Below are 26,105 nucleotides of genomic sequence, written 5' to 3'. Positions count from 1 at the left end.
GACCCTGGGAAAGCCCAAGGCTGGCGGGGGGGGGGGTGGGGAGGGGGGGGTTGTTGAGATAACAAATGGGAACACCTTTAGGTGTTCGCCCTGCAAAGATGAGGTCCAGCCCAGGCTGTAAGTCCTCAACAAATGCAGAATCAGAGGGTGCTGGAGGGTGAGGGACATCTGAGCCTGCCTTTGGCGGGTTCTCTGACCCCAGAGGCTACGGCCTTTGCAAATATTCCGCAGCCCCCTCCCCCACCAAGCCCAGGCCCACCCCAGATTCTAGCGCTGCCTCCCCCTTCCTGAGCAACTTGGGGGGGGGGCTCCTGCCCCGTCCCTTCCCTGGCCTTGATTTTCCAGCCTGCACATCAGGGGGCCTCACTCAGGCCCCTTCCGGCTCCAGCTCTATCGGGCCTCTGAATCAAACCAGACCCCACTGGATCGCCAAAGAGTTAAGCGCCAAAGAGTTAAGCGAAGGAAATCCCCAGCTCCCTAGGCTCCCTTTATCTCCACGCGGATCCCAGAAGCTGGAGAGGAGCAGGCGGGGAGGGAGGAGGGGAAGTGGGAAGCCAGCTCAGCCTGCTCCCTCCGCCTTCCCTCCGCCTCCCTCCCTCCCTCCATCCCTCCCTCTTCAGCTTGCTTGCTTGCTTGGCCTGGGGGTCCGGGCCAGCAAGAGGCAGACATGGGCCAAGGAGCCAGAGGCTGCCCAGAGGCTGGGGGTCTGTGAGCCGCTGTGGAGGCCGCTGGACACAGGGTGAGTGATGAAAGGTCCTGTAACTCCCTCCAGCAGGGCCCAGGGGGCTGGGGTCAGAGCCCAGAATTCCCTTCCTCCCCCCCCTGTCTGCCTAGGCACATCTTGGGTTCTGCTGTCTCCCTCTGACCCTGGCCAGCCCCTCTCGCTCATTCTCTGGCTGACTGAGATCTCAGCACCCCTCACCCCCAGAAGGGCTGTCCCTGCCTGGACACTCACCGGCTCAACTCTGCAGGCCCGGCTCCCTCCTTCCCCAGAGAGCTCCCAGCTCCTGAGTGGAGGCAGCAGGGGCCCCCCCCCCCCCCCCCCCGCCCCCCCCCCCCCCCAACCACAACACGGTCCCTCACCCTTGATCCCTGCCAGGCACCCTCCCCCAGGGCCAGTCAATGATCACGGCTGTGGTTATTATTACTCTAGTTCAAGGCTGCCTTGCTTCCTGCTTCCTGCTTCCCAGGTTACAGTTCTCTGTGTCTCCGAGCTTTTGACTCCCCGCTGGCCCGGGGCCCACAGAAAGATCCCCGATCGTGCCAGTCCTCTGGGAGAGACTCTGCTCATCCCGTCCTGTGCAGGCCCTGGGAAGACGTCTTGTCGGTTGCAGAAGGAACAAGTTGTTTTATTTTATTTGCTTATTATGGAAGGGTAATTGACATGCAGTGTCAGTTTCAGGCGTAGATGACTACATCCCAGTCATTTGGCAATTCTGTACATTACTCAGTGCTCACCGCGATTAGCATAGTCACCGTTGGGTGTTATTGCAATGTTATTAACGGTCTTCCCTCTGCTGTCTTCCTTCTTTTTGTCAGAGTCCTTTACAAGTCAGCCACTTTCCCTGCCTTTGGATCCTTCCAAACAACCTGGGAGGCGGGTGGTGGTTTCTTCTGCTTTTACGTGTCAAGGAGTGGGAAGCCCAGAGAGGTTAAGCCGCTAGCCCGGAGGTCACACAACTTGTAAACTCTCCCGGGATCTCAGGTCCAACCCCGAGGCCTCCCCTGTCCCCAGAAAGTCACGTCTCTCTCTATGACCGGGGTGGGGGGAAAAAGAGGGGGTTTTTGCTCTTCTCAAAAATCACTGGGATGTGACATTTACAAATACAAGATGAGGGTGATAATCTTGGACAGAGATTAGGCTGATCTCTGAGAAACTGATCTGCCTGATTGAGCAGAACCAGGAAGCCAGAGCAGGTGGAGCTTGGGAATGGTCACCTCTAAGGAGAGGGGTGGTGTCTCCGGGGACTGCCTGCCCCCGCCCCCCCCCCCCACTCACTGCTGCCCCCCAGCCCCCAGAGCTGCTCTTTTAACACCTCTCTCTTACCCCAGTGCTCAGTGGGGACAGAGCAGCATTTAAAAATAATAATTTTACCTTCTCTGCACGTATTAACCACACAAAAAAATATTTTTGAATCGTACTAAATGTTAAAGTAGAACGAAGAGGAAATAAACAAAGAAACGCCAGAAGTGTCAAAGCCAATCTGGTTTCAAGAGCTGAGTTTCTGATCCTGCGATAAGGTGCCAGCCCCCAAACACCGCTATCACCTCAAAGGCTCTCTGCCTGGCTTCCTGCCCACCCGCCTGTCCCCGGTGTCTGCTGTCCCGGCCACTTCCTGCCCCTCTCCTGGAACCCTGGATCGTCTCTTGGCCAAGGCCAGAGACCGTCTTCATAGCCCCTTGGGCTTCTCTGAGCCTTTTGAATTTTCCGGACCTCCTCAGCCTGCTCCTTAATTCCAATTTACCCCCTTGGCAGCGGATTGGCAGATCTGTGATGACTGACGCAAGCGCCGTCCAATGAATTAACTCCGGAGCCCTCCCTGCAGGGCTTCTGTGTGAGGTCGCGCGGGTTGTTGACGGTGCAAAGGTGCTGAGAGGGAAGGTGGGCTGACGCCAGCCCTTGCCAAGCCACGCGCCCTCAGTGCCGCATTCCTCCCAAAATGACATCTTCTCTGTATTTGTCTCTAACGCGTCCGGCCAGAGAGTCACCTCCTTTTGCCTGGCACCCAGGCAATTGTATCTCAAAGGTACAAGGGCAGCATCATGGGGCACAGCCCCGTGCATTTTCTCTGACGGATGTCGCTGCCTGGCTGCTAGAGTAAATGAACTTTCCTGGCCCCTTTGGCCGGACCACGGAGCCCTTGTGCCAGACCGTGGGCTCAGCCACGCGTCCCCCCTGCCGGGGAACAAGCCTGCAGAATCTTTTGTGTTTGTCCCAAGGGTCCACCGACCTTCCTAGTGCTGCGGGGGGCATGTGCTCGCCGGACACGGAGGAGTGGGTGACAAGAAAACAAGCCCCGGGGAGGCGGGGCGGGGGGCAGAAACAGCATTTCACGGGTGATGACTCTTGGGTGGCTGGGACATCTTCCTCACCCTCCTCAGCAGAGGCCTCCAGGGACCCTTGTCTGTTCCTGGCCCGTGGCTCCCTAGAGGGGTTTCCCTCCCAGGCTCTGGGTTTCTGGGGCCTCGGCCTGCGGGCCGCGCATCGCGGCCAGTCTCTTCGTGACCTTGGAGAAGTTGCTTCTCTGTGTGGGTCTCAGTCTTCTCGTCCGTTAAGTGGGGGCACGATCGCTCCCTCCCCGAGTTATGTCAGGTGGGCGGACGCTGAGCGGGCAGCCTCCGGGCCGGGCATCGGCGCGGTGTAGATGTTAAGTTAAATAGAGTCTCTGCCCCTCCTTCCTTGCTCCAGGTCGCCATGGGGATAGCTGCCCTGGGCCTCCTCTGCGCGGTGCTTCTGTTCCCTCTCTTGGTGCTTGGGGTCCCCACCCAGGAGCCCACCTCTGGGGAAGCTGTGGCCTCCGGTCCCCCTGGGTACTGTCGCCGGTGCTGTGACCCTGAGGACTCCCTGGCCCCCGCCGACGAAGCAGATGTGTCCTCAGCCTCTCCATCTGCCCTCCCATATGTGCTGCCTGAGGTCAGGCCCTACATTAACATCACCATCCTGAAGGGTGAGTGCCCACACGTGGCTCAGGCTAGACGGGTCCGCTTGGGGATGGGGAGAGGGCCTGGGGGGTCTCTTCCCGGGCTGGGGTCAGTGAGGTGGAGGGAGCAGGAAACACCAGGACGGAAGGCTGTCCGAGACCCTTTCTTTCATTCGCATGTTTATTGAGCACCTGCTATGTGCCAGCACTGTTCTGGATTCTGAGGACTGAGCGTGAACAAACCAGACAGAGAAGCCCACTGCCACGGAGCTCCCGTTCTAGTTGGGGAGGCAGACAGTGAGCAATAAATATATTACTGCGTTAGGCAGACAGAACGTTGGATGGTGAAAAATGCTATGGCAGTGGTGAGTAGAGCAGGGCAAGGGGCATCAGGAGTGCAGGTAAAGGGGGGGGGGAGGTTGCATATTAAATGGGGGTGGTCAGTGTAGTTTCAATGAGAAGGTGAGGGAGAAGTCATGTAGATATCCGGGGAAGAGTGGTCCAAGGTGAACAGCAGGTGCAAAGGCCCTGGGGCAGGAGTGGGTCTGGTGTGTTTCAGGGGCAGGGGACAAAAGGAGGAGCTGAAGTTGGAGGTGAAGCAAGGACCCGATCAGACTTGGGCTTCCCCTCTGAGTGAGATGGGGAGCGGGGGGGGCTCAAGCAGAGGGAGCTGATCCCACTTGGGTTTCAAATGGATCCCTCTAGTGTTGCACGGCGAATAGCCAGCAGGGGACCAGGGTGGAAGCAGGGACACCCGTGGGCAGCCCCTGGGGCTGTCCAGGTCGGAGCTGGCTCCCTGTCCTCTAAAATCAGGAAGAGGCTTCTGCTGCTGGGGCCTGCGGGCAGCTGGGCTGGGGCCAGGCCCTAGACCCCCGTCACCTCTGCCTGCGCTGACAACCACCCCAAGAGCTCGGAACTTTGTCATTCCTCCCCCCCTCCCCCCCACTTTGCAGATGGGGAAACTGAGCCCCCGAGAGGGGAGGAGCTGTGCTAGGAGCACACAGCTGTCAGGAGCAGAGCCGGGGTCTGGCCCGAGGTCTCCGGAGGGCCAGGGCTCGGCTGGCCTCTGAGACCCTCCGGCCCTGAGATCTCACGGGTGAGGACGCCTCCCTTCTTCCACGTGGCCCTCCGAAAACCCTGAGTCGAGGAGGACACGCCCGGGCCAGACTTAGTTGCGGGAGGGGCGGGGGTGGACCCTTGGCCGCGGTGCAAGGCTCCTGGCTGGCGTCAGGGCTCCCGGGTCCCAGCCCCGGCTGCTGGGCACCTCTGCCCTGTGGGTCAGGCTCGGCTCTCCCTCCCTGGCTTGCTGCCTCACTTGTAAAACGGAGAAGGAGACCCCCTCCTAAAACCACCCTTCACCCCCTCCTCCCTCGGGGCAAAGAGGTGCTCCATAAACTGTAAAGTGCCGGGCACGTGATGAGACCGTTCTCTGTGGAGGCCGTGGAGCCAGAGCGCTGCGGACCCCTTTGTCCCCGCTTCTCTCCAGGCCTCTCCTCCCAGGGGCTGGGCCCTCCTCCCCTCTTCCCACGGGTGTGGCCACGGTCCTAGGAGACCTTGGGAAACCACAGGGCCCTGTGGGTCTCTCAAAGGGGAGGGGCTGATGGTGCGATCATCAAATATGTGGGGTCAGGAACCTGGAGACACAGGCGGTCACCTGCGTCTCCTGAGTTCAGGGTCGGCCTGGAACAAAGGCTGGGCAGAGGCGTGCGTGCCCGAGGACCAGGTTAGACGCTGCCGGACCCCAGGGCAGGCAGGGACGGGCTGAGCCTCGCTGGGTGGGCCATCCCACCTCGCGAGTGTGGGCTGTGGCGCACTGTCCCCTAGGACATTTTGTTGAGGGCCCAGGAGCACCCCTGCGAGGTGGACGTGATCCTTCTTAAGATGTAGACAAGGCAACCAAGCCCCTGACCGGGAAACGCCCCGGTGGGACATAATCCCCACCCAGGGCTGCCTGGCTCCTACCCAGGGCTTTTCCCTTCAGGGAAGCAGAGGTACTTTTCTTGGGTTCCTTCTCTGGGTCAGAAAAGCAAAGCGCATCCTGCACGTAGCCCACGTCTCCACTGCAGTCTGGCCGGGGGTTTGGGCCTGGCCTCCCAGGGGCCACAGCACGCCTTCACTGTAGCGGGGAGGGGAACAGGCAGGTGGAAGACAGACCCTCCTGAGTCTTGCGTTACCTGCTTCCCCTGAGCTGTGTGACCCTGGGTGACTCCCTCAACCTTCCTGGGACCGGAGACGGTCATGGTATCTTCCTTAGACGGGCATTCAGGGAGGTGAGGGCTGGCATGCACCAAGGGGCTCTGTAAACGCTGGGTCCCGCTCTGGCCTCCTTCTCGCGTCTTCCGCAAACCCACGGAGGGACTCCCTTGGCGCAGGCCTGGGCGCCTGCCCTGACTTTCCCCTTCTTGTCCCCACAGGTGACAAAGGGGACCGAGGCCTGCTGGGCACCCCCGGGAAGCTGGGCAGGGAGGGTCCCCGGGGGGAGCGCGGCCCGCAGGGCACCAAGGGCGCCAAGGGGCAGGCGGGCAGCCCCGGGGGCCCGTGCCAGACGCGCTTCTCCGCCTTTTCCGTGGGCCGCAAGACGGCCCTGCACAGCAGCGAGGGGTTCCAGCCGCTGCTCTTTGACACCGTCTTCGTGAACCCGGACGGCCACTTCGACCTGGCCACCGGCCACTTTGTCGCCCCCCTGCGCGGCCTCTACTTCTTCAGCCTCAATGTGCACAGCTGGAACTTCAAGGAGACATACGTGCACGTCGTGCACAACGAGGAGGCGGCCGTCATCCTGTACGCGCAGCCCAGCGACCGCAGCATCATGCAGAGTCAGAGCGTGATGCTGGCCCTGGGGCCCGGGGACCGCGTCTGGGTGCGGCTTTTCAAGCGCGAGCGGGAGAACGCCGTCTACAGCGACGATGTCGACACCTACATCACCTTCAGCGGCCACCTCATCAAGCCCGAGGAGGACTAGCGCCTCCAGCGGGGGCCGCTCCGGCCGGGGGGGGGGGTGGGCTGGGGGCAGGGCGGTCCCCTGCGAGGCCTCAGTTTGCACCTCCGTAAAGTGGGCCCCCGGGACCTGGCGTTCTGGATGGTCTTCCTCTTCTTTTCTCCCCTCCATCACCCCTTTCTCTCCTCTCTTGGACCTATCTTAAGAAGCCCTCTGACCTAAACGTTCTAGAATTTTCCCAGCCTTTTAAACCGGCACGTCCCGGACTTGAACGTGCATCTGAATGACTTTGGGGGCTGTGCCAAAATGCAGATTCCGATTCGGATTCTGGAGGGGGCCCGTGATTCTGCATTTCTAAGACGTTCCTGGGTGGTGCTGATGGGGCTGGGCTGTGGACCCCGCTTGAGCCACCAGATTCTAGAACTTTCACACGCTTCTACTTTCGGAACATTCTGGAAGCCTCCAGAACATTCTCTTCCCAACATCCTCCCATTCTCGCATCCCTCTGGGGTTCCCCCTCCTCTGTTCTCTTGCCCCTCCCAGCCCACCCTCCCGAAGGTGCCTGGCTCCCAGGTGCTCGCTGACCTTCCTTGGCCTCTCTCGCCAGCCCAGCATCCCTGGCTTTCCAGGCTTGGTTAAGGTGCTAAAGCCCTGGTGGGCGTCTCCTGCCCAGCAGCGCCTCCTCTGGCCCGATGCTGCCTTTACACATGCCACCAGGGAGTGGGCCGGGCTTTGGACCCCTCAGCAGGTCTAGGGAACTGAAGCGGCCAACATTCCGGGTCAATCAGGGGGAGGCTCCTCTGAGCCATGAAGCCAAGACAGGCACCGGGAGAGGCCAAGGTCAAGTAAGGGGACATCAGGCCTTCTGTCCTTTCTCCCCCTCCCAGGGTGGGCCGGCATGGCCGCGTCCAGCCTTCCCCTCCCCCCATCCAGGGTGGCCTGAACCTCTCTCCAGAGGGAGATGGCCTCCGCCCATTGGTGCTTACACAGACCCCGGGGCAGAGGTGGCCCCAGTGGTGGTTTCTGGTGCTCACTCATAGCCAACGGACCCATGGCTACGTGGCTGGGGGCTGGCAGCGGGACCTGAGCAGGTGCCATCGAGGCTGGCACTCTCCCAGCCACCCCCCCCCAGCCTGACTTCCGCCCCTGCCCTGCTTGTCCAGAGTGATTAAAGTTCGTGTGTCTCTTTGGCAATGCGGCTGGTTCTTTCCACTCGGCTTCCTCTGCCCACCTCGGGAGGGCGGCCCGTCCCGGTGCTGCCGGTGCCCCCCGGGGAAGGCTCAAGAGACGGAGGCAGCCCAGGGCTCCTCTCTGTGTGCTTCCCACCCACCAAGACACCGGCCCCCTCTGTCACTCATCCGCCAGGGCGCCCCGGGGCGGCCAAGCTAGCGCGTGGTGGCCACTCACGTAAATATAGTTACAGTTGACGTAACCTGCGCAGGCTCCCCTCACAGACTCGACGGGACATCCTGCACCCCTGGGCCTCCCTGTTGCTGTGTGAGATGGCTTCCTGGGTACTGTGTGCGAGAACGAGCTATGCAGGAGGAACGGCCCCCCGGACTCAGCCTAGCCCAGCCTGGTGGCCCACCCAGGCAGGGGGTAGACACAAGTCTTCGAGTCTTTGGAACCTATATGGCCACGGAAGTTTTCCAACTGGACCTGAACTCCCTGCGGCTCTCACCCAAGGGGCTCCTAACAGGTCCGGGGCTACTCAGGGGGAGGCGATCCCAGGGCCTGCTTTCCGTCCAGGCTCTGTTCATGCGCCATTGGCCTCATCAGCACTCCCTCTCAGCATCCCCCCACCCCCGGCGGTAAAGATTGCCCCCCCCCCCCCACCAGGAGCCTTTTGTCACGGTCACGTCACAAGGACAAGCCGGTTTGCTGATTGATAAGGCAGCAAAGCTTTATTTTTCTTTTTTTTCTGGCAGCAAAGCTTTTGAAACTTCTCACCAAGCACCCGCAGGAGGATTGAAGCTAGTCCTTTGCAAGCTGAGGTCAAAGGTCCCCAGGCATTTCCGGGCCATGTTAGCTCAGGGCTCCCAGAGAGCATCTCCCCCAGTGTCTCAGCGGACCTGTGACAGATGCCGCTTCTATCCGTGGTTCAGAGTGGCCTCTGATGCCTGCCTGGGCCAGGTGTCCCCACAGGAGCCCAGTTCCTGGCTTGGTGGCTTCTCTCCAATGGGTGGTAAGAGCCCCTGGATCTTTGTGATGGGGGCTCTCCCGGAAGGCAACGTCTTGGCAGGGGCTGGGTGAGGGCCCCGGAAAACTGGAGGCCCCCCAAACCTGCTGCCAGGAATGTGGGGGGGGGCGGTGTCCCCCCGGAGATCTGCAATGCTTAGTCCTGGTGACTCTGGTGAGCCCATGTGGTTACCTCCCCACCCCGGGGGCAAACCCTTTCAGTTACATATTTTGAAAAGAATATTTCCCTCCGAAGAGTTAGTGACCCAGGAAGGGAAGAGAGAGGAGGGCCAGGGGGCGAAGAGGCTCATGAAATGGAAAACAGCTTAGACGCGGAGTCCGGGGACCTCACCTCAGCTTGGCCATTGCTTGGTCCGGTGGTGGTGGCGGGGGGGGGGGGGGGGGGTGGGGGGAATGGTGATCGGACAGGGATCTGAGTTGAAACCAGGAACAGAGCTGGTGCAGGCAGCTGAACCCAGCTGTGTCCCTGGGGGCCTGCTCCCCGGACGGGTGGGCTGGATCCATCCCATGGGCTTGGGTAGGGTGTGCCCGGAAGTCACACAGGAGGAAGGACCTTCCTCTGTTGCACTGGAGTATGGGAAAGAGTGTGGAGAATTCTCGAGAGGGTGATCTAGGAAAGCTTCTTAGTGGAGGGGGCATTCGAGCCGGGCCTCGGAGGACGAATAGGAGTTTGAAAGACACCATGATCTGGGGGAAAAGGGACAGTGGGGTGCAAGGGGTGGCCGTGGGCCAGTGCGGTCTATGCTCTGGGCACTTGGAGAGGGCAGCACGCTATGGAAATGTTTGGAAAAGTGCAAGAGACAAGGGCAGGATGAGATTTGAGGCTGGAAAGGTGAGGAGGGGCCAAGTCATAAAAGGTCTCGAATGTCTGCCTTCGTCTGGACTTGACCCCCCACGTGCTGGGGCATTGCTGGAGGGTTCTGAGCCACGTGGTCACTGGTTAGAGCTAACTAAAGGGGCAGACCGCTCTCGTGGCCGGGTGGAGTGTGGATTGTACAGGGTGGGACCAGAGGCGGTCAGCGGTGCCGTGGGCCCGGGAAGGGCACGGTGTGGACCCAGGACGCCATCTGGCGGGAGAGGGCCGTATTCCCACTGGACTTCAAGGGAGGCAAGAGATTTAATAGCAGAGGGGGGCGGGCGGAGGGCAGCCAGATGGGGGGCGGGTTCAGCTTGGGCAACGGGTCTACCAGGCTCTGTTGCCCCTACTAGACTTTTCTATGACAGTGAGAAGAAGGCAGGCCTGGGTGCCATTAGTTGGGCTCCTGTGCCGGCTCTGCCCCGGGGGAGCCCCCTGAGTCAGCTGAGGACTAGAAGGCGCTGGGTAACGCGTCTAGTCTCTCTGCATGTCCCCATTGTCCTTATCTGTCACGTCGGGTTCAAAGCCCCTCCTCTCTTGGCCCACGGAGGCCTTTGCGGGTGCCCAAGGCTATAAGGGGTGACTTTCAGAATTCCAGATCAGGACCCCTGGACTGACGATGGGAAGGAACGTGAAACCAGCGCTGATCGTCCCAGAAAATAGGAAGTGCCAAGTGACAGGGCTTGAGAAATTTCAGGGAAGCGGTGAGCGCTCGGATTCCAGAGCGTGTGGGCTCTGGAGCCTGGCCAGGGGGGGTTCTGATCCTGGGTCCCTGTTCCCTTAGAACAGCTCCGGGCTCAGGGCCGACATCACTGTTTCTCCTGTGCCCGCGAACCGGGCCTGTCACCTCGTCCCCGTGAGTCTCAGTTCTGTTTCAAATGAGGACCGAACGTGATGGTGTTTCGCGCATTCGCAGGGGTTGGCGCCCGGCCCGCACTCCAAGGCCATTTTGCTGGATGGATGACGTGTACTGAGCAGGAGAGGAGAGGAGCCGCGGGAGGCAAGGTCCAGGAGTCCTGGCCCGGGGGTGGCGGGGGGCGGGGGGGGGGGGGGGGGAATCTGTGCAGCGCCCTCCACTGTTTCTTCCTCCTCTCGCCAGCTCCGCGGCCCGGGCCCGGTAGCCACAGGCTGCCACGTGTGCATCTGGAGGAAGGGAAAACATAGGCAGAGACTCAACACGACCAGAAACAGATGTCAAGAACACTCGGGGTGGGGCCCGGCAGGGCAGAGCTGCTTCCAGAAGGCAGGCTGCGGGAGCCAGAGAGGAAGGAAGGAGGGATTTCCAGGACAGGAGTCAAGAGTGCGAGGCTAAGCCCCCGTGGCCGGGAGCAGCTGGCTTGCACACCCAGCAGGAAGGGAGGCGGGGAGGGGGGGGGGGGCGCCGTGCAGAGTCGGGCTGGGGTGTGAAGTTGCTGCCTGGAGGTGAGGGTGTGGGCGGGAGGAACTAGTAACCGTGGTCCGGGCCCGCGGAGGAAACAGGGGACCCACTGCAAGGCAGCAGCGCAGTGAGAGTGTGAGTGTGGGCGGCCGTCCCTGTCCTTCCTCTGGCCAACTGCTGTTCCCCGCCTGGGGGCGGGGGACGCATTGGTGTCACAAACACAGAGGTGCGCGAACTAGAACTTGCTTTCCACCGCTCTGGGCTCCTGGGTCCTCCCCCCCCCCCCACATACCCGCTGAGCCGCGCACTCACTCCTGCGGAGCCCTCCTGGGTTCTTGTCCCTCTTGGGGCGACCTGCACGGGGGGGGGGGGGGGGGGGGGGCTTGTCTCACAGGTTCTGCATCGCTCCGGGAGCTGTCTGAGCCCGGGATCCTGTGCCTGAATACACCGCGTGGCCGTTTCTTGTCCGGGTTCTCAGCCGCCTCCCCAGGGTTCGGCCTGGGAGGGCGCCATGGCCCCTCTGAGTCTCAGCTGCCCCACACCCGTTGGGGATCTCCTCTGTACCCCAGCTCCAGGCTCAGCTGGGGAGGAGGGGCGACGGTCCCCTTCAGCCAGGAACCCCAAAACCGACACGTTCTTTCCTCCCCCTCTGCCCGCCTCTACCCCCAGGGGTAGCCGGGAGCTCAGATCTACTCAGTGTCTGCTCAGGGCACCCTCTCCCAAAGCTCTCGGCAGGGCAGACAGGTTCTTTCCTTCCTGTTTTAAATGCTTCTAGAACATAAGGCGTCAGAAAGGACAAATAACCCGAAATCCCAGGCCTGGTTCGTTCAGCAGCCCAGCAGCTTCACTAAGGATCACGGGTTGTCCCAGGGTGCCACTCGGTGCTCTTAGCGCCACAGCTTTGTGCTCAGGCCAGCGTCCCTCAGGGCCACAGGACGGCAGCCACAAGCTGGTGGCCACACGTTTGCTGTCCCGGGTCCCCGGCGTGTCACATCGGGCATGACGAGGGCGGGTGAGATGACCAGGCTTCCCTCCTGCAGCCTCTCCCTACTTCTCCTTGGCCAGAGCCGGTCACATGACCGCACCCAACCCAGCCTCTGGGAAGAACAGAACTGTGGGAAACAAGATTTACCTCTGAGCCCTGAGAGTCCGGGCCAAACACCCAAGCAGGATAAGAAGGGCTGTGGGGGAGACGTGGTCAAAGGTACAGCTGGCACATCGTCACCAAAGCTCTCTGGCCACATTGTCAGATGTGGCCATCTGATTCAACCAGGTATCTTGGTTCTAGGGAGCCTTCCCAGACTTGAGGGGGGGGCAGCATCGGCCCTGAGCGTCCCCCAGCGCTTATCAGTTGTCAGCCCTGCCCCTTGGCCTTCAAATCCCCGGGGCACCAAAGTCACCATGTCTTAGAGCCCCGCCCCCACCCTCCCAAGAAGAGTCGCACTTCCCTGAGCTCAGTCGAGGTTGCTGGTTCACCCAGGCGCCCCAAGATGTTAAATATTATTGTAAGGTAGGACGTTGGGTTATGCTGTGGTTTTTTTTTTAAGTTTATTTATTTATTTTGAGAGAGAGCACGCGCGAGCAGGGGAGGGGCAGAGAGAGAGGGAGACTATGAGAATCCCAAGCAGGCTCCACCCGGTCAGCGCAGAGCACGACTCGGGGCTCGATCTCCCGAACCGTGAGATCTTGACCTGAGCTGAGATCAAGAGTCAGAGGCTTAACCGGCTGAGCCACCAGGGCGCCCCTACTTTTTTACAGAGGAAGAAAGAGACCAGATACGTGCCTTTGGGTACCACGTGCACATCTATTCGACAATTACGGAGTCACTGCCTTTTCCAGGCTCTGCGCCATGCTAGGCCCCGGGGGGACGATGCCGTGAACACAAAATCCACACGGGCCCCGCCCTCGTGTGGCTGACCGTCTATAAGCAAAGGCCCCGGGGGTAGGAAACTGCTCAGCCCTTCCCGGGAACTGAAAAAAGCCAGGAGGCGGGAAGGAGCTGGCTTTGCGGGTCCTGGGATTTTGAACCTGTCCAAGGGGCACTTGAAGGAGTCAAACCCAGGCCTTGCTGACGAGTATCTAGGACCCGAGCTAGGATTTTTCAGAGGGTGTCTGGACGGGGCAACACCTCCTCGAGCTAGGGCCGGCCGGGCTCCTCACGGGGAGTCTCGGGGGAGCTCGTGCCCTTGAACCTGGACCCCCGCAGCCAGGGGCATGCTGGAGCCGGCTCGCACCAGCTGGCCAGGGCCAATGGTGTGAATCTGTTCCCAACTCTGAGTTCAGGGACATCACAATGTTAGCTTGAAGTTGGCCACGGTGGGAGTCCTTTTGCGACAGAAGTTGGCAAACGTTCCGATGGTAAGTTGGGGAAAACAAAGCCTTTGTTAAAAAAAAAAAAAATGCAGCCGCCTGGGAGGGAAAGGGTGTCCCAGAGCTTTTGCCTCCAACACCCCTACCCTTCAAATAAGGCCAGAGTCCCGGGCCTCTCACACAGGAAGCGTAGGGCAGGCTTGAGTGAGGCAGGGCCGCCGGAAGGAGGCTCTCTGGGTGTTTGGTCCCCAGGCTCAGTGACCTGCTCTTTATCTGGGACCCTTCACCACCCCACCAGCCCCCACCCCACCCAGGGCCCAGGCTGTCTACTTCACCCTGCCCCCTGGTGGCCAGGGTAGTTGGTGGCTCCAAGGGAGGCCTCCACCCCAGCAGGGCCAGCCTGAGTCCGGCTCCTGGGATGAGGGAAGCAAAGCCCCGGCCAGAGCTGACGGAGCTGGGCACATTCAGGCGGGGCTCCAGTCAGGGAGCCCAGGCATGGCACGTGCCAAGGTCCTGGGGCTCTGGGTTTTTCCCACCTTGAGCTTTGGTTGGGGCTCAAGCCCTCATCTTTTAACATCACTTTTTTTTTTTTTTTGTTTTTCAACTTTAAAACTAGCAAAAGTTGAATTATCTTGCTCACATCCCAAAGGAGCTCAGCTCTGGCACCCCAGGCCCCCAGAAATGCAAACCACTTCTCTGAGAGGGAGCGCTGAAGGGACAGCAGGTCATTTCAACTCGGCCACCATTAACCAAGCATCTCCAGGAGGCTCCAGGGGTCCAGAAGTCAGATCCCCTTGAGGGCTCCCAGTGCAGGGAAGGACCTTCAGGAAAAGAAGGGAAATACAGTGCATCGGGGGCTATGAAAGAAGTTTGTATAAGGTGCAAAGGTTGCATGAATAAGGGTGGGTAGCTCCAAGGAGAGAGCAACCAACTCTATCCTTATGTGTTTGGGTCTTGAAGGATGAGTAGGAGTTCGCGTGGAAGAAGGCTGCAGGGAGCATTCCATTCTGTACGAATCAGCCCACAAATCCCATAGATACTTTTTGAGAGCGAGTCAAGCCACCTCATGCCATGTAGGACCTACAGGCTGGCATGGGGCGAGGGCACGGATCGGGGGTCCCGGGGCACATTTCGGGGAGCATGGCAGTTGTCCCGCAAATTCGGAAGACAGTCCCCGCTTGTCATCCCTCCTCCAGTTCCTCCCGGATCCCCTTTCCTTTCAGATTTTCACATCACCTCCTCTGACCACCCGATTTGAAATGGTGCCCCTGCACCCCGCGTCTAGTTTTCTCTTTTCCGCATAGCGTTTGTCTTCGAATTCCTATAGTGTTTGCTTTGTTGTTTTATTTATTGTTGGTGTCTCCCCCTCCCCCATTGCTGGACTGTGACTTCTGTAAGAGCAGGGATCTCGGTTTCGTTCACTGCTGGTGGCACAGAGCTTGGCACATAGCAGGCACTCGATAAATATTTGTTTACTGGATGAATATGAGTTCTAGAACTGGCCGAGGTTAAGGGTGGGTGTGGGGAAGCTCTCCTTGTTTGCCCCAGCCAATGTCTTCTGCCTGCGTTTTGTTAGAACGGGGCACACTCTATGTGTCTCACACTCATCAGGACCACTTTTTAAAGGCACAATTGCCTATAGAGAGTGAACAGTTCTTTTTTCTGTCTTGCTAACTGATTTAGATAAAACCTTAAAAGGCCTAGAATCAAATCAGAGGAGTTTATTCTTATCACTCGATACTGGGATTGTCCTGAAATTTCAAGCCAGTGGTCATTGTACTGACACGGTCCCTTAGTTACAATTATTTGTGTATTGTCCTGCCCCCATCCAGAGAGAAGGCGCCTTGAATTATGCAGATGGTAGGTGTCAGGTGTTCTTGTAACCTCTGTAGTGGCCAGCATGGGGCTGTCAACAGGATCCCCGTAAATCCCTGTCAAATTAAAGAAAGCATGAACAGACACCTCCTCAATCTGATACCAAGACTCCCCTTCCATCCATCCATCCATCCATCCACCCATTCATTCATCCATCCTTCCATCCATCCATCCATCCATCCACCCATCCATCCTCCCATCCATCCTTCCATCCATCCTTCCATCCATCCTTCCATCTATCCATCTATCCATCCTTCCATCCATCCTTCCATTCATACATCCATCCATCCTTCCATCCATCTTTCTGTCCTTCCTTTCATCCACCCATCCATCCATCCATCCTTCCATCCATCCATCCATCCACCCATCTATCCACACATCTGTCCATTGTTTCATCATTCCATCCATCCATCCTTTCATCCAAATATCCATCCATCCATCCACCCATCCATCCTTCCATCCATCCATCCTTTCAACAAATACAGTGTGAGTGTCTATCTGAGTCACACATGGCTTTAGGGGCCAGAGAATCCCTGAGACCTTGAGGTGCCACAGTCCAGCCAGGAAGACAGCCACCAAGCAAATCTTCCACCGATGCCCAACAGTTAAATGAGAGCAAATGCTTGGGAAAGAAGGGCAAGAGCCAGGACAGAAGAGGCCAGCGTCTGCCTTAGCTGGGGTGGGGCTGGCCAGGGAGGGCGTCCCTCGGAGAGTGACCACTGGCTGAAGCCCGTGGTGGTAAGAGCCCAAGGCAGGAAAGAGCTCTGAGCCTTCCAGGAACGACAGGCGCCCAGGGGTGTGGTGGTAAGGACGAGAAAGAGTCTTAAGATTTTTGTCTTCAGAAGCAGCTGGGGCTGAGGGCATGACGGTGGTACTTGGGAGGGAGGGAGGAGGAAGGAGGGCTTGGCACTCAGGGGCAGTCAGGGCCAGAGGTGGGGGGCGACGCCATCACCAGGGCTAAGGGAAAGAGATACAAGAGGAAGAGAGCTGTGTCAGGAACCCTAACAGTCAGGGCCTGGAGAAGGAGGTGACTCTGTTTCTGATCTGTACCAAGTAAAGAAAGATGAGGACCCTCCTGGGTTAAGTTCCCTGCTCTGTCCCAGGACTGAACGGGATGGAGGGATCTGGAGGGCTGCAGGCCAGAGTTCTTAAGGTTCACTCTGCTGTGTGACCTAAGGCGATAGCTGCTCTCTCTGAGCTCAGACTCATCATCAGAGCCTCCAGATCCCTTTGTAGGTCGCTGGTCTTGGCTTTCTCCTTCCTTGGGCTCCCCTCACGCTGTCTTCCTGGAATCCAGGGCCCTGCCTGCTTCCCTATCCTATCTTGCGGGGGCATGGGACACTCCCCCCCCCACACACCCCGGAACTCCCAGGTAGGAAACTGGGTACTGATCCAGCGGGGTCATTCACCTTGCCTTTGCGTCCTCTCCAGCAGCACGAGCGCTGTGTAGAGGCCGGGGAGGAGCAAGCACCGCCCTCTGGTGGCAACTTCTGGGACCACACGTCCCACGGCCCTGTTGCATTTTCACCTAAGTATTCCTCAGAAGCAATTATCGAGTGCCTTTTGTGTGCAATATTCCGAGCCAGGCATGAAGGAGTGGCAGCGAGGTTAAAGACGGAAGGGATTCTGTATGGGTCAGGTTGTGGGAGCCCGTCCAGTGCAGTGGGGACCTTGGGCCTGGGAGGCATCTCTCGCTCCCCAGTTAGCCAACCGGGCCGGCTGGCTCTGCCTGGCTCAGGTGTGCCTGGAGGAGGCCCACCTGTACACAGGTGTGCTGCCTGGAGCACACCTGGGTGCACACCTGAGCCGGAAGGGGCTTGCTCCTCCGGGAGGGAGTGATCGCTGCATCCCAGGAGGAAATCAAGGGAGCCCGGGCACTAGCCCTGGAGGAGCCTTGCACTTGGGATGTTTCAAGCTCCAGGCGTCTGCTTCAGCCACACAGGCCCCGTTGCACCCGTGTCCGTTCCCACCTGTGCCCCTGCGCTCAGGCCGGTCTCTGCCCCTGGCTCTTTGTTGGCCACTATTCTGCCTTCGAGGCCTGGCTCAAAGCCACCTCCTCCGTGAAGTCTGCCCTGACGAGGCAGCTGCCCAGGGAGTGTCTGAACACCTTGAACAAACTCTGGTTATTTTTACTGCATCCGCACACGTGCCTGTTCCCTGGCTCCTTCACTCGGCCCTGGCGTCCCCGAGGCCGGGTTGTCTGGAAGATCTTCGGCAGGTACCACAATTCCCAGCCCGGAGCCGGGCTGATACGGGTGCCTGAAAAATGCGCCATGCTGACGGCGCGGCGTTTTTATCTTGGACACCTGGGGACACCATTCAGACTCTCCTGAGAGAGGTCGGGGTCAGAGAAACGGTGGCAGGGCCAGCCTGGGTTCTGGAAGGCCGGGGTGGCACAGACAGGGTAGGCACAGAGTCATCAGCAGGGCTTTGAGTTCCCAGGGCTCCTCGTGCCAAAGGCAGCAGCAGCCTAGCCGTTGGGAGCATGTCCTCTAGAGCCCAACGGCCTGGGTTCAAGTCCCAGCCCCGGCACTTACCGCCTGGGTGGCCTTGGGCAAGACACTTAACCTCTCTGTGCCTTAGTTTCCCCGGCCATAAAATAGGATCCCGAAGAGTACCAACCTGAAAGTGTTGTCAGGATTAAATGAGCTAATAGGCTGCTTCTCAAACCTCCATGTGCCCGGGAATGGCCTTAGGGATGTGCTTAAAATGCAGAGTCTGGGGCGCCTGGGTGGCTCAGTCGGCTAAGCGTCCGACTTCGGCTCAGGTCACGATCTCGCCGTTCGTGGGTTCGAGCCCCGCGTCGGGCTCTGTGCCGACCGCTCGGAGCCTGGAGCCCGCTTCGGATTCTGTGCCTCCCTCTCTCTACCTGACCCTTCCCTGCTCACACTCCTTTGGTTTCTCTCTCAAAAATAAACAAGCATTCCAATGCAGATTCTGACTCAGCAGGTCTGGCTCCGGGCCTGGGATGCTGCGTTTCCAACGAGCTCCTGGGGACGCCCGTGCTGTTGGAACTCAAACCGCATTTGGCGGTATTCAGCAATTCATGCCTCAAGTATTTAGAACGGGGCCTGGCCCAGGGTAAGGGCTGGGAGGTGTTCCTGGCTGCCTTTACCTGGCACCTCTCAGGGAAGCGTATGGTTTCTGGCAGCTTCTGCCTTCTCCGTCCTTCATGCCACTCTGGTCTCCGGATCCTTGGCCGTGCTGTAGTTTCTGATATCTTTGGGCTATTCTGAACCTCCTCTGGGGTCTGTGCTCGGGGCCCTGAAGAGGGACAGATGTTGGGGGGGGGCGGGGGAGGTGGGCCGGCAGAGGACGATCTCAGGAGAGAATTGAGAAGGGAAACAGGAAGGGGGGGCGGTGGAAAGCAGTGTCTCTCGAGGCCCACTCACCTGAGTGTCCGGGCTGGCTCTGATGTGAGCTTCACAGCCCAAACCACACTCCTCGCAGCTTCCCCCCCCCCCCCGCCCCCCGCCTCCCAGCCACCTCCGCTCCCGCCACCTCTGCTTCCGGCGGGAAAGACACAGGTGACCTCAGCCAGGGTGCCAGCAGCACTTCTGGGCTGGAACCGCAGGCCTGAAGCCATTGGCCACATCCTCCTGATCGCAGCACCCCATAGCCCTTTCCTCACCCTGACCCCAACCCCCTCCCCCGCTCCTGGCCTCTGGCCACCAGGCCTGGTGTGATCCCTAGCCCTGGCTGGGGGAAGGGTGAGGCTGGGGATCCTAGGTGCTTCTGGAAAGGTGGAGAAGGCTGGGGGGTGGGCGGCCGCAGGGGCTGGGGGGTAGGGGGTGTAGAGGGAGGCCGGGGGTGGGCAGCCGCAGGGGCTGGGGGGCAGGGGTGTAGAGGGAGGTCGGGGGTGGGCGGCTGCAGGGGCTGGGTGGCAGGGGGTATAGATGGAGGCCGGGGGTGGCTGGCCGCCAGGGCTGGGGGGCAGGGGTGTAGAGGGAGGTCGGGGGTGGGCGGCTGCAGGGGCTGGGTGGCAGGGGGTATAGATGGAGGCCGGGGGTGGGTGGCCGCAGGGGCTGGGGGGCAGGAGGTGTAGAGGGAGGCCGGGGGTGGGTGGCCGCCAGGGCTGGGGAGCAGGGGTGTAGAGGGAGGTCACGGGTGGGTGGCCGCAGGGTCTGGGGGGCAGGGGGTGTAGAGAGAGGTGGATGGCCGAGTGTGGGACATGAGCTGCCTCTCCCAGCACACCCTCTCTCATGGTCTCTATCTTTCATCTCCCAACCTGTTTCGAGGGGTCCCCCTCGACACCCTGTGTTCTGGGAACACAAATCACTCATCGCTTAGGAGCTGGTGGGGGCCTCCCAGCCCGTGCAGCTGGCTGCCTCGGCTCTGTTTTGAAGCTCCTTCCCGGGGAGCAGGGCCCTGAGGACCTGAGCTAATCACGCGCAACTCGGGCCTCCCCCCCTGCCAATGAGCGGTGCAGTCCGGGGCCCTTACCCTCTGTTGCTTTCAGGTTGGCTCGTGATTTCCTGGAGGCCCATGAGATCAAGGTCACTGGTTCAAGCCTCACATAGGGGGCCGAAGCGAGCTTCCCTCCTCTCCACTGAGGCAGCGCTGCCCCTGCCCGGTTGTGTCCTAAATGGGGGGCCTCCGGGTGGGGCATGAGAAGCTCCCTCACCCCAGAGGCTGTCCCTGAAGGCTGAAGAGAGTCCTATTTGCCCCGAGGGCGACAAGGTGCCCAGGTCAGAGTCCTCCAACTAGAGGCTGCCTCTCCTGGAAGAGCTTTCAGGATCATAGGACCCCATCCCATCCCTGTGGGGTGGGGTTAGGCTGAGCCCAAAGAGGGGATGCCGGGCACTTTTGGCTCCTGCTTATCCAGACTCTGTCTGGTCCCCCGTTTCTGGTAGCCGCGCCCCACTTCTCTTTGGAAATCTACCTTCCTGCATCAGGTGAGGTCGCGGTCAAGCCGTCGGTCAAAGGACCCCATCCTCTCCAGCCAAGGGGTGGGCGTTTGAGCTCATTTAGCCAGTGAGGCTCTCTGAATCCTAGTGGAACGAGCCAGGAAACAGCTGGGGGGGGGGGCCCCGGGCCGGGGGGGGGAACCTGAAGGGGGTCTTTGTAGCGCTACTCCTCCGAGCTCCCTCTGCTCCCCTCTGAGGCCTGAGTCTCCCGCTCTTTCCAGAACCTGTAAGCCACTCTAGATTCTTCTGGCTAGCTCTGTGTGGCTCAAGTTGGCCAAGCCTCTTCCTCTGGCCTGCAGCCTTAGCACCTGTGACTGGTGAGCTGGTGGCCCTGCGGGGACCAGAAGTCAGGTGTCCAGATTCCCAGCCAGCGCTCTCGTCCCCCGGGAGGACTGAAATGCAGTGGAACGGAAGAGAAGAAATGAATATTCTCGCCCGTGGCCCCCTGGTGGGCAGGGGAGGTCGGTGGCTCAACCACCCTGGGACACTGGGCCGGTGGGGTCAGCCAGCAAGGCTCCCTGCCCAGCACCAGCCCCCCCCCACCCCCCCTCCGGCAGGTGGTAGGAGCTCCGCCCCGGCTGCAGGGCCTCCCAGGGAACAAGCATTTGGTAAACAGAGCATGTGCTGACCTGGTTGAGACGAGCCAGGGTGGGTTTGTGACTCCGTGTGGTGGGAGAACCCACAATGGGGCCGCGTCTAACTCACTCTGGAAGCGAAACTAGCCACCCACCAAATACTCGGGCCTCTGCTAGTTCTGAGAGCTCCTTCTTAACCAGCACCCAAAAGTGGAAACAAGTCAGTGGGACAGATTCAAGGTCAGCCAGCCAACTGGGGTGTGTACCTGGGTCTCACTAAGACCTTGAAAGTGAGGCCTTCAACCATGGAGCCAGCCAGGAAGACATCGCGCTGTAAACCCCCTTTTTAGGGTCACTTACCGCTTGATTTCACCAGGCAGTAGGAGGTGCTTCTTAGGCCCTCTTGGATTGTCCCCTCAGACAGCTGGCTTCCAGGCCTGCGTCACACTGCCAATCCTATTCCAGTGGCCCCAGCAGGGAAAACCGAGGGCCAGGCAAACCTCTCTCTTTTTCTTAATGTTTATTTATTTTTTATTTTTATTATTTTTTTCAACATTTATTTATTTTTTGGACAGAGAGAGACAGAGCATGAACGGGAGAGGGGCAGAGAGAGAGGGAGACACAGAATCGGAAACAGGCTCCAGGCTCCGAGCCATCAGCCCAGAGCCCGACGCGGGGCTCGAACTCACGGACCGCGAGATCGTGACCTGGCTGAAGTCGGACGCTTAACCGACTGCGCCACCCAGGCGCCCCTCTTAATGTTTATTTATTAGAGAGAGCGAGAACGAGAGAGAGAGAGAGAGAAACAGAGGGGATGAGTTGGGGAGGGGCAGAGAGAGAGGGAGACACAGATTCCCAAGCAGGCTCCAGGCTCTGAGCCATCAGCACAGAGCCCGACGCGGGGCTTGAACTCACAGATTGTGAGATCATGACCTCAGCCAAAGTCCCATGCTTAATGGACTGAGCCACCCAGGCGCCCCAGGCACACTTCTCTTGTGTTTTCACCGGCTTCTCACCTTGCTGCCCGCCCCCCTCCCCTCACCCTGGGCTGGTCAGCCATTGCCGAAGGGTGGGGGGGGGGCCTGGGGGGGTAATTAAAGACAAGTTTAAATCTTAAACCTGTGCGCTGAGATCTGAAATCTTAAATCCGTGCGTGTGGCAAAGGCACCTGCCTTTGAATTCCAGTTGCAAGCCACAGAACCCAGCCTGCCTTCTTCCATTGGAAAAGGAATTTATTTAGGATATTCTGATGTGGGGGCATCTCCGGCAGGACCCGCAAATCGGGCTCAGGGGGCTGTGGCACCTGGGATGTGATGTTCTTTTTTTTTTTTTTTCCTAAGTGTATTTATTTTGAGAGAGACAAAGACAGTGTGAGTGGGGGAGGGACAGAGAGAGAGAGAGAGAGAGAGAGAGAGAGAGAGAGAATCCCAAGCAGGCTCCGAAATGCCAGCTGCGGAGCCCGACGCGGGGCTCGAACCGATGAACTGTGAGATCGCGACCTGAGCCGCAACCAAGAGTTGGATGCTCAACCGACTGAGCCACCCAGGCGCCCCTGGGACGTGACGCTCTGATGCCACCCTCCTCGGCCTCCTTGCCAGTCTCGCTGGCTCCCAGACTGAGGTCTGCGACGGAGACGTCAGAGTAGAGGAGCCTGGTCACGTGCTCACCTGCCCCGCTGCAAAGGAGTCTGGGAAAGTAGTGCTTCGGGCTCGTTGCTTGGGACACCGGCCTCCCGCCGAGAGAAGCAAACACCTCAAACACAGGAAAGGTTTGCAAAGCTCCGTGACCACGACGGAAGATAAATATCTGGCCGGCGCCCAAGAAGAAGAAGCACCTGCAACAGAGGGTCCTTTGTCAGCCCTGGACCTCAGCCACCCCCGCCCTCCCACCCCCTCACCCGATGTCCCTTCCTGTGTTGTCTTCTGAGGCAGGCCTGGTCGCGGGGGAGTGTTGTGTATTCGTTAGAATTTATGGCCAGGATTTTAAGCGGGAGCATTTCACGTGTTTTGAAATCCGGATGTTCGGCGTCTCTTGGAAATCAGCCTTTTGTGGTGGGCCCGAGCCACCTCTGCTGTCAGTGGAGTCTCTCTCTATGCGATGCAGGGCCACGTGTGACCCACCTCGCACCTGCCCACTGTCGGAAGCTGGCATCCTCACTGCTCGGGGGTCCCCTGTTCTCTGGGGGTCCGGGGTTCCTGGCCCTGGAGCCAGGCTTGACTGAGAGGCATCGTTCCAGAGCTCGGGCTGATTTCTGACCCCATCTAACTGCTGTCCTCCAAGCAGACGTTGTAGGCAGTGGTGACAGCCAGACACAAGCTCCATAGAGGGGCCTCTACATTTTTTTTTTTTCCTTCCGATTCCTTAATAAAAACACCTAGAAAAACAGGCAAGCAAGCACGACATCTAGATGGAGAGGAACTTCTCACAGACACATCGCAAACATCACACATTCTCTTTCGCCGGTGCGACACCTAGATTGTCTTCTGAGAAAGATGACATATCTTGGTGAAACCCGCTTAAGAAAAAGCGAAAGGATTCTTTTCTACCTGTTTCCCACGGGAAAGGGGGCAACCAGTTGAAGGTGTTGGTAGAGGGTCTCTGGCGCTCTCCGGACTGTCCCCGTCACGGGACTCTGGCCCCGTAGTCAGGAGACGGGGGTGGGGAGTCGAGATAGCTGTGGACAGAAAGCTTCTCTCCCTGGGCTCCTTCGGGGCAGTGGGGGGTGGTCCCAGGGGCCTGGGGACCGGAGGATTTTCAGGTTCCTTGCGAGAGGCAGGACGTGATCAGGAGCCCTCAGGGGAATGCCACCCCCACAAAGGGTCCTCCACTTTTGTTTCGTATTTGGTTCTAATTTTATTCACTTTTCTTAAGTGGATACTCTGTTCCCAGGAAAGAAAGGTCAAATTGCATACAAGGCTCTTCCGGAGAGTTCCTCCCCCTCCTCTCCCTCCTGGGTCTCCCAGCTGGAAAATCTCTAGGGATTCCTTCCACTTGGTGCACGTGCTAGTTCACAGCCATGCTCACACACACGCGTGCACGCACGCACACACATTCGCACGCACGCACACACATTCACACGCACGCACAGTTAGCCTTACGCACACGCACAGCAACCCCTTCACCAATGCCCACCCTCGCACACCTCCATGCTCCCCCCCCCCCCCCCACGCAGGTGCACCTTCACACCCATCACACGCTCCCGGCACGGGTGCTCACACCTACTCACCATCACACCCTCACGTGTGCACCCTGACACACGGACTCCTGCCCACGTAACGCACATATACAAAGAGGCGCGTGCACACACCCACACGCGTGCACACACCTTCTCACATTTACACACTCACTCGCATCGGCCCCTCCCGCACGGGGCGGAGCATGTTACCCACTTCGTTCTGAGCTGGGCTTTTGTTGGTTCCTCCACACCCCCTGGGGATGGTGCCGGGTCAGGCGCGGAGAATTGCCTGCTTGGGTTTGTCGCGGCTGTGTCGCCTTGCATGGTCCTTTCTCCGCTTACCCGGTGTCCTCCGTCGATGCCCATTCTGGCTGCTTCCCGTCTTGGCGCGCACGTTTCCTACGCGGGCCTGCCTCTGTCTGCAGGATGAACCTGGGACACGGCACTGCTGGGTCACGGGCCAGAGCGACGGACGGATGTCGTCACATTGCGCCCCCAGAGAGGTCGTGCCGCTGGGAGCTCACACCAGCGACGGGAGCCACCCTTTAAAACCACGCCGATGGCGAGCCTTTGGAATCTTCCATACATTCCTCCCCGAGTCGTTTTTTAAATTTGTATCTGCTGGAATCTTCGTTGTATCCGATTCGGAACACTTGAGTCTTTCTTTTTCCCTTCCTTCCATGCATCTTGACATCTTCTGTATGCTGGGTCATTGCTAAGCTCTGGAGCTGTCTGGATTGAGTCACACACGGTTCCTGCTGCCAGGGGGGTCCTAGTGTAGACTCATAAACAGTCATGACACGAGATGGGGTAACCGGCACGTGCATAGAATCCGACCTGGCTGGGTGGGGGGGGTCAGGGAAGGACTGGCTTTAAATCGGGGAGCTGAGTTAGTCCAGGACGAGTGGGATGGGAATGGCGTGACCGACTTTTCTGCCCGCCCCTCCGCTCCCTGCAGGCGTGAGTACTCCAAGTCCCATGTCCCGCAACCCCTTCAGGCCCAGGCAAGGCGGGACAGCCAGTCCCCCTGGAGCAGTCCTGGCGAGTGGAAGGCATGGTTTATGCAAGATGTGAGCTGCTTGGGGTGCTGGTGTTCGAGGGGCTGGTGAACCAGCCACTCACGGGAACACGGAAACGCGCAGGTATCGGATCTGGAGCCCGGGAGGCTGGCGAAGTGACGGCGGAGACTGGGGAGGGTGGCGGCTTACGTGGGGGGTGAGGAAGAGGAAGCCAGGAGCCCCCACATGTGCTTGGCCCGTGGCGCCTACAGAAGTGGGGTCCCCGGGCAGTGGCAGTTGAGCTGCTGGGGCTTTGCTATGAAAGCTGAGGGTGCAGGGGTGAGGGGCCGTTGTCTCGCAACGGGCACTGTGAGGACGCGTCGGGTGGGGGGGACGGCGGAGGCGTGGAGGGCACAGGAGAGGCCGTCGTAGAGTCAGGGTTTGATGCACTTGGCCGTTGCGGTGCTGGGAGGGGAGGAGGCTAAGTGCAACCCCCAGAATCCCTGAGATAAAGGTCTGGGCAGGTCTCAGTGAGCTCTGTCAGGCCTCTGGCATTGGAGAAGCTTCTGGATTCTTCTTCGGGTTACCTCAGAGAATCTGATGTCCTCCATCAGACGCACCTGGTTCTAATCCTGGCTCTGCCACGTTTTGTCAGATGACCCCTGGGCCTCGATTTCCTGGCCTGAAAATGAGAAAGGGGCTGGCACTGTAGAGAGCGGGGCGGGCAGGGATCTGGGCGCACGGCCCCGAGGTGTGGGGACAGGCCTGACAGCCGCAGCGCCTGAGCCGGAGGAAAATTCAGAGCCGATGGCCAGGCTGCTCCCGCGGGGCTTTGAGGCCGAGATGCAGAGTCTGAATTGTATTACGAACGCACTGGAAACTAGTGGAAGGTTTCAGCGGGGTTGCTGCAGTGAAACGGGCTGATCTGGCTCAGGGGAAGGTTGCTCTGACTGCTGAGTGGAGAACGGACAGGCAGGGTCAGGAGTGGAAACAGGGACACCCGTAAGGGGGCTTCTGTGGGCCTGGCTCCGGGGCGGGTGATGGCAGGTGGCACCTGGCCCGGGGGCCGGACGGAGCAACCTGTTCCCCACCTGTTCTGTGCACCCCCTGGGCCCCCAGCCTGGCCTGCGCCCTTGCCCCCCTACCTGGCTTTAACATCCAGCTCAGGCACCCGCGGCCCCTTCTGTATCATCAGCCCGGGCAAAGCCCCCCGACTGCTGGATGATGTGGATCGTGCAGGGTCGAAGCTCTCC

The 26,105-nt window shown here is 59.6% G+C and overlaps 1 protein-coding gene across 1 annotated transcript; it reads left to right on the top strand.

The window, feature by feature from the left end:
* The first annotated feature begins 578 nt into the window (after positions 1–578).
* LOC121026673 (complement C1q tumor necrosis factor-related protein 6-like) lies at positions 579–7,773 on the top strand. Its single transcript, XM_040469468.1, has 3 exons — positions 579–739; positions 3,410–3,668; positions 6,056–7,773. Exons 2-3 carry the CDS (start codon positions 3,416–3,418, stop codon positions 6,601–6,603), a joined length of 801 nt encoding a protein of 266 aa, XP_040325402.1. The 5' UTR covers positions 579–739; positions 3,410–3,415; the 3' UTR covers positions 6,604–7,773.
* The last annotated feature ends 18,332 nt before the right edge of the window (positions 7,774–26,105 follow it).

The sequence above is a fragment of the Herpailurus yagouaroundi genome, unplaced genomic scaffold, assembly GCF_014898765.1.
Source record: "Herpailurus yagouaroundi ecotype Mexico unplaced genomic scaffold, PumYag 151456, whole genome shotgun sequence".
Lineage (NCBI taxonomy): Eukaryota > Metazoa > Chordata > Mammalia > Carnivora > Felidae > Herpailurus > Herpailurus yagouaroundi.
Note: the sequence above shows the minus strand (reverse complement) of the source record. Positions and strands in the feature narration are given on the sequence as shown.